Here is an 8,003-nt window from a genome sequence, read left to right as displayed (position 1 = left end):
CCCCTTTTTTTTTTTTTTTTTTTTGAGACGGAGTCTCGCTCTGTCTCCCAGGCTAGAGTGCAGTGGCCCAATCTTGGCTCACTACAACCTCTGCCTCCCGGGTTCAAGTGATTCTCCTGCCTCAGCCTCCTGAGTAGCTGGGACTACAGGCGTCCGCCACCACTCCCGGCTAATTTTTTTTTGTATTTTTAGTAGAGACGGGGTTTCACCATATTGGCCAGGCTGGTCTCGAACTCCTGACCTTGTGATCCGCCTACCTCGGCCTCCCAAAGTGCTGGGATTACAGGTGTGAGCCACCACGCCCGGCCAGCATTTCAGATTTTAAAAGGAATCTTAAGTTCTGTCTCAGACAAATTAAATGTAGTTATATCCCTACTTCCCTGTCCTAAAGACATAGAAGCTATGCCATGAGATTGGGAAACTGTTCAGCAGAGTATTTCCCTAAAGTCCTATACATCCTATCAATGTTTACCTGGGATTATCTGAAAGTCGAAGGTAACATCTCACTACATGCTTCAGCAGACGGGCAGAAGGCTCTTTGGATAGCTGCAGGACCATCTTACCCTGTTTCCCCCAAAATAAGGGGAGGGGTTGGAAAAAAACACACAAAACACAAAAAAATTCTAATTGACATCAGAGATCAGATAGTCCAAGAATCATAAAAGGTTCCAAAATTGTTATTTCTAGTCAGAAGACTGAAGTTGTTCAGTGCCAGTTATAAAGAGATTAAGCTGTGTGATGAGAGGTAGTTGTAAAAGGGATAGATGAAAGAACTCACCAAGATCATGGCAACATGGGAGAAACGCTCATAAGTCTGACATATATAAGCCAAACCAGTGTCATCTAACAAGATCTTCTGGAGGATGAATGTGGCAACCTGAAGCAAAACAAAATCGAAGAGTTCATGAAGTTGCTCAGATTTAATCTTCTCATTGTCTACTCATTTTCCCAGGCATGACTATCAGTCAGAAAATTGAGCAAGTAGGGATCCTTGTATATTATGTACAACTTACCATATATGTATAGTACAAAGAATAATAAATATTACCATATTGAACATTACTTTGTACCAGTTTTTTTTTTCTGGAGGCTTTACATGCTTTATCTTATTTTTATAATAAATTAATGAGGTAGGTACCATTATTATTCTCATTTTACATACAAGGGTAGGTTCTGGGTAATAATCAAATTCTTAAAAACTCAGGAGAACTTCTCATTTATAGAGTACCTACTATGTGCCAGGTATAACTGTTAATCAATAATACACCAGGTTAAGATCCCAAGTGACAAAGTTATTGTGGCAGAGCTGAGATCCAAGCCTCATTTGAACATCTAAGGCTCTTCTCTTTTCCATAAGCCAAGATGATTTATTCAGCTATGCCTCGTCTCTTCCAGATGAAGTAAGGCCTTTCTTTTTTTTCTAGATGGAGTCTTACTCTGTCACCCAGATTGGAGTGCAGTGGCTCCATCTCAGCTCACTGCAACCTCTGCCACCCTGGTTCAACTGATTCTCCTGCCTCAGCCTCCTGAGTAGCTAGGATTACAGGCTCTTGCTACCGTGCCTGGCTAATTTTGGTACTTTTAGTAGAGATGGGGTTTCACCATCTTGGCCGGGGCTGGGCTTGAATCCCTTGACCTTGTGATCCACCTGCCTCGGCCCACCAACGTGCTGGGATTACAGGCGTGAGCCACTGCACTTGGCCGAGGTAAGGCCTTTCTTGTTCTTAAAAGATCTTCTTGAAGAAGTAAGTTTTTAAAGTTTCTCTTTGAAGATTATTCTAACAGTAATAAAACATATCCTGGCTGTGAATCTTATACGTTGCCTCAATTTTTCCCTCAACTTAAGCTCATTAAGTCTTACATAGAAGAGATATTAAAATATTAGTTTAATTCAAATCAGACAATCACGATAATGATACTCTTTCTTAGCTGCTCATCAAAATGAATTGTGGAATTATTTTACTATTTTATTGAGGTTATAACACTGTAGTAGGCTGAATAATGGCTCTCAAAGATATCCAGGCCCTAATCACCAAACTCTGCAAATGTTACCTTAAATGAACAATGGGACTTTGCAGATGTGATTAAGTTAAGGATCTTGAGATGGGGGATTATCTCAGTTTATCCAAGTAGGTCTTAAATGTAATCACGAAGTGTCCTTAAAATCGATGTAGAGAAGGCCAGGCAAAGTGGCCCATGCTGGTAATCTCAGCACTTTGGGAGGCCAAGGTGGGAGGACTGCTTGAGGCCAGGAGTTCAAGGATGCAGTGAGTTAGGATCATGCCACTGCACTCCAGTCTGGGTGACAGAGAAAACACCATCTCTTAAAAAAAAAAAAAAGAGAGAGAGAGAGAGATGTAGAGAGATTTTACCACAAAGGAGAAAGCAATGTGACAAGCAGAGAGAGATCTGAACATGCCACACCACTGGCTCTGAAGATGGAGGAGGCCATAATCCAGGGAATGCAAGAAATGCAGTTCTAGAAGCTGGAAAAGGCAAGAAAAAGACTCTCCTCTATATCCTCCAGAGAAAGCACGACCCTCCTGATACAATGACTTTAGAATGGTGAAACTCATTTATAACTTGTGACTTCCAAAACTATAAAACAGTAAACTTGCATTGTTTTAAGCCACTAAGCTTCTAGCTTGTGGTAATTTGTTACAGCAGCAGGTTATATAGGAACCTAATACAAACATATACACAGTAAAGTGTGTTAAGTACACTAATCTTAAGTGTATCTTGAATTTTTACCTATGTACACATTATGTACTATAACCAGATTAAAATACAGAATATTTTATAAAATACAGAATATTTGGGAGGTGGAGGCAGGCAGATTGCCTGAGCTTAGGAGTTCAAGGCTAGCATGGGCTACATGGCGAAACCCCATCTCTACTAAAAATACAAAAAATTAGCTGGGTATGGTGGTGCGTGCCTGTTAGTCCCAGCTACTCAGGAGGCTGAGGCACAAGAATTGCTTGAACCCGGGAGGCAGAGGTTGCAGTGAGCTGAGAATACTCCACTTCACTCCAGCCTGGGTGACAAAGTGAGACTCTATCTCAAAAAAAAAGAAAAGAAAAAGAAAAAAGTATTTCTACCAACTCATGATTCCAACATTCCCTTATACCTTTCCCCAGTCAATGTCCTTCCCTCAGAGATAACCACGAATCCAACTTATTGCCAGTAATTGGCTTTGCTTGTTCTTGAACTTCACATAATCAACATACAGTATGAATTCCCATGTGTCTGGCTTCTTTTGCTCAGTAGTGCCTTTGAGAGTCATCCATATATTGTATATTTAAAATAAAAAGTTAAAAAAAAAGCCAGGTATAGGCATATGTGCCAGTATCACAGCTACCTACTCGAGAGAGGGAAGTGGGAAGACTGCCTGAGCCCCGGAGTTCAAGGCTATAGTGTGCCATGATCATGCCTGTGAATAGCCACTGCATTGCAGTCTGGGCAAAATAGTGAAACCTCGTCTCTTTAAAAACAATAAATTGGCCAGGCACAGTGGCTCATGCTTGTACTCTTAGTACTATGGCAAAAGGCAGGAAGATCCTTTGAGCCCAGGAGTTTAAGAGTAGCCCAGGCAACACAGGGAGAACTTGTCTCTACAAAAAATAAAAATAATTAGCTGAGTGTGGTGGAGCAGGCATGTGGTCCCAGCTACTTCTGAAGCTGAGGTGGGAGGATCAACTGAGTCTGGGAAGTCGAGGCTGCAGTGAGCCATGCCTCTGTATTCCAGCCTGGGTGACAGAAAGAGAGAGAGATCCTGTCTCAAAATAAATAAATAATTTAATTAAAAATTAAAAAACCAGTGCTCGCTTAGACAGCACGTATACTAAAATTGGAACAACACAGAGAAGATTAGTGTGGCCCCTGTGCAAAGATAATACACAAATTCATAAAGCATTCCATATACATATTTTTAAAAGTAAAAAAACCAAAAAAATCATATATCCGCTTACACCCAACTCAAGAATATTTATTAGACTAAAAAAGTAATTTAATGTGACAAGGCACATTTTAGAGCAGAGGTCGAATACTACCAAAAATAGTCAGCAATATGGAAAAGTAACCTTGAAAAAAAATCAAATAATATGAAATTTAGAAATTGAAAGTGATTAGAGAAAAAAATATGAAAGACAGATAATAGAGCATAACATGTTGCTGAACCAAGAGGCTTGAACAAATAAAAGAGAAAAATATACAAATTAACAAAAAAGACACAAGTAATACGCTCTTTCAGGAAAAAATTGAGGCTGGGTGCAGTGGCTCACGCCTGTAATCCCAGCACTTTGGGAGGCTGAGGTGGGCGGATCATCTGAGGTTAGGAGTTCAAGACCGGCCTGGCCAACATGGTGAAACCCAATCTCTGCTAAAAATACAAAAAAAAAAAAAAAAATTAGCCGGGAGCGGTGGCGCGTGCCTGTAGTCCCAGCTATGTGGGAGGCTGAGGCAGAAGAACTGCTTGAACCTGAGAGGTGGAGGTTGCAGTGAGCTGAGATTATATCACTCTGTCTCAAAAAACAACAACAACAACAAAAACAAATTGGCTGGGTGCAGTGGCTTACGACTGTAATCCCAGCACTTTGGGAGGCTGAGGTGGATGGATCACCTGAGGTCAGGAGTTCAACACCAGCCTGGTTAATATGGTGAAATCCCATTTCTACTAAAAATACAAATATTAGCAGGGTGTGGTGACATATGCCTGTAGTCCCAGCTACTTGGGAGGCTGAGGCAGGAGAATTGCTTGAACTTGGGAGGCGGAGGTTGCAATGAGCTGAGATTACATCACTGCACTCCAGCCTGGGTGACACAGCGAGACTCCGTCTCAGAGGAAAAAAAAGATAGATGATTATCAAATGAACTTTAAAAATAATAAAAGACACTTGGAGGTAACCATACAAAAAAGTAAGTTCATCTAAAAAAGGAAAGAATTAGGCTGACCCTGAGACTTCTCTGCAATATTCAATGTTAGAAGACAAAAGGACTATGGCAATAGAGGTCTGAGACAGAACAATGAGGTAAGAATTCTGTACCTTGTCATATTGTCATTCACGGTTAAAGTACATAGTAAGCAGAAGCTCAAGTACATATAATTGATTATGTATTTAAAAAAAGTCTGGTTACAGAAGGAGCAGGATTGAAATTTTAAAATTAAAAAAATTAAACTGTAATAATATACTTAGAATTTACCTGTGGAGTGAGATATGGGTTTGGAGAAAAGAAATTTAGTGTTTAACTTGCTTTTCTTCTGAATGGTTTGGGTTTTCCAATAATTGTTTTGTAACAATTTTTATTCAAAAGAGAAAAAATATTCATACAAGTTTCAAAAGCTTGAAGACAGGAAATGATTCCAGAACCGTAAGGAAGCAGCTCAAGAGTCAACACAATGTAAAATCTAAGTTAAAAGCACATACTGTTTTAGAAAGTTCACTTCCAGATTCCATAATTCGCAAACATAAAGGGATAATTTCTGTTGTCAATAAAAAGTTGATTACTTCTTGTTCATCTGTTTTCACCAGGGCCCCTAAAGAAAATAAGGACAAACAAAATTATTTTACAGTTAGGGTTTCCAGTTAAAATTAACTTCAAACTGTTTATCCAGTGAGTTGTGGAACTTAAATAACAGAACACAAACTGGGGTTTGTTGGTTAAAGGGATCAGATTCACACTCATGTTAAAAAAAAAAAAAAGAGAGGAAGACAGTGGCGCAGTAGCTCACACCTGTAATCCCAGCACTTTGGGAGGCCAAGGTGGGCAGATCACTTGAGGTCAGGAGTTCAAGACCAGCCTGGCCAACATGGTGAAACCCTGTCTCTACTAAAAATACAAAAATTAGCAAGGCATGGTGGCAGGCTCCTGTAATCCCAGCTACTTGAGAAGCTGAGGCAGGAGAATCGATTGAACCTGAGAGGTTATAGTGAGCTGAGATTGCACCACTGCACTCCAGTCTAGGCGACAGACTCTCTCAAAAAACAAAACAAAACAAAACACAAAAACTATGCTTTCTGCACTAAATTGTCTTGGTACCTTTGATTTGTCAAAAATCAACTGACCATAGATCTATTTCTGGACTCTTCATTCTGCTCCAATGGTCTGTAAATCTTTCTTTTCTCCAATATTACACTGCCTCGACTACTATAGTTTTCCAGTAGGTGTGGAAATCAGGTAGTATATGTCTTCTAACTTTGTTAAGAAATGTTTGGATATTCTAGTTCCTTTGACTTTCCATATAAATCTTAGGATCAGTCTATTAGAAGGCTGCCATAACAAAATACCATAGACTGGTGGCTTAAACAACTAAAATTTATATAGTTCTGGCAGCTGAAAGTCTGAGATCAAGCTGGACACTGTGGCTCACACCTGTAATCACAGCACTTTGGGAGGCTGAGGCAGCTGGATCACCTGAGGTCAGGAGTTCCAAGACCAGCATGGCCAACATGGTGAAACCCTGTCTCTATTAAAAATAAAAAAATTGGCCGGGCATGGTGGCTCACGCCTGTAATCCCAGCACTTTGGGAGGCTGAGGCGGGCAGATCACGAGGTCAGGAGATCGAGACCATCCCGGCTAACACGGTGATACCCCGTCTCTACTAAAAATACAAAAAATTAGCCAGGCGTAGTGGCAGGTGCCTGTAATCCCAGCTCCTCGGGAGGCTGAGGCAGGAGGATGGCGTGAACCCGGGGGGCGGAGCTTGCAGTGAGCAAAGATCGCACTCCAGCCTGGGCCACAGAGCAAGACTCTGTCTCAAAAAAACAAAAACAAAAACAAAACCCCAAAATTAGCCAGGTGTGGTGGTGCACACCTGTAGTCCCAGCTACTCAGGATGCTGAGGCAGGAGAACTGCTAGAACCCAGGAGGCAAAGGGTGCAGTGAGTTGAAATCATGCCACTGCACTCTAGCCTCGGCAACAGAGCAAGAATCTGTCTCAAAAAAAAAAAAAAAAAAAAAAAAAAAAGCTGAGATCAGGGTGCCAGCATGGTATAGTTCTTGTAAAGGCTCTCTTCCTGGCTTGTAGATGGCCACCTTCTCACTATGTCCTCACATGGCAGAGAGCGAATGAGGGAGAACAAGCTCTTTGGTGTCTCTTCTTAGAAGAATACTAACCTCACCATGAGGGCCATGTCCTCATTTAAACCTAATTATCTCTCAAAGGTCCCATCTCCAAATACCATGACATGAGGGGGTAGGGTTTCAAAGCATGAAATTTTGGGGAGGACACAATTCAGTCCATAGCAGTCAGCCTGCCAATTTCTAAAAAAAATGCTGCTGGCATTTTGTTGGAATTACTCTGAATCTATAGATCACTTCGTGGAGAACCAACAACTTAATACTGAATCACTGATACACCAATCAATGAACATGGTTTATCTCTGCATTTTATTTCATTAGAAATCAGTTTTGTAGTTTTCAGTTATAGATTATGGATATATTTTAAAAGATTTATAGCCGGGCGCAGTGGCTCAAGCCTGTAATCCCAGCACTTTGGGAGGCTGAGACGGGCGGATCACGAGGTCAGGAGATCGAGACCATCCTGGCTAACACGGTGAAACCCCGTCTCTACTAAAAATACAAAAAACTAGCCGGGCGAGGTGGCGGGCGCCTGTAGTCCCAGCTACTCGGGAGGCTGAGGCAGGAGAATGGCGTAAACCCGGGAGGCGGAGCTTGCAGTGAGCTGAGATCCGGCCACTGCACTCCAGCCCGGGCGACAGAGTGAGACTCCGTCTCAAAAAAAAAAAAAAAAAAAAAAAAAAAAAAAAAAAAAAAAAAAAAAAAGATTTATACCCAAATTTTCACGTTTTGGTGTTGTTATAAATGGTAGTTTAAAAAAATTTCAGCTGGGTGCAATGGCTCACAACTGTAATCCCAGCACTTTGGGAGGCCCAGGCGGGAGAACCATTTGAGCCCAGCAGTTTGAGACAAGCCTGGGCAACAAAGTGAGACCTTGTCTCTACAAAAAAATAAAAAAATGTAGCCAGGTGTGGTGGCATGTGCC

The 8,003-nt window shown here is 41.3% G+C and overlaps 1 protein-coding gene and 1 non-coding gene across 3 annotated transcripts in view; one reads left to right on the top strand and one right to left on the bottom strand.

The window, feature by feature from the left end:
- The window catches only part of CNOT9 (CCR4-NOT transcription complex subunit 9), a 31,664-nt gene that overhangs the window by 4,675 nt on the left and 18,986 nt on the right, over positions 1–8,003 (bottom strand). For both annotated transcript variants that reach the window (XM_023221131.3, XM_023221123.3), the window contains exons 5-7: positions 5,424–5,533; positions 779–877; positions 473–564 (exon numbers count right to left, since the gene is read on the bottom strand). In XM_023221131.3, the coding sequence (XP_023076899.1) occupies positions 473–564; positions 779–877; positions 5,424–5,533 (301 nt within the window). The remainder of the gene's footprint in view (positions 1–472; positions 565–778; positions 878–5,423; positions 5,534–8,003) is intronic.
- On the top strand, positions 3,818–3,924 carry LOC111549313. Its single transcript, XR_002733688.1, has one exon. It is a non-coding gene; the product is annotated as a U6 spliceosomal RNA (small nuclear RNA).

This window comes from Piliocolobus tephrosceles, chromosome 11, assembly GCF_002776525.5.
Source record: "Piliocolobus tephrosceles isolate RC106 chromosome 11, ASM277652v3, whole genome shotgun sequence".
NCBI lineage: Eukaryota > Metazoa > Chordata > Mammalia > Primates > Cercopithecidae > Piliocolobus > Piliocolobus tephrosceles.
Note: the sequence above shows the minus strand (reverse complement) of the source record. Positions and strands in the feature narration are given on the sequence as shown.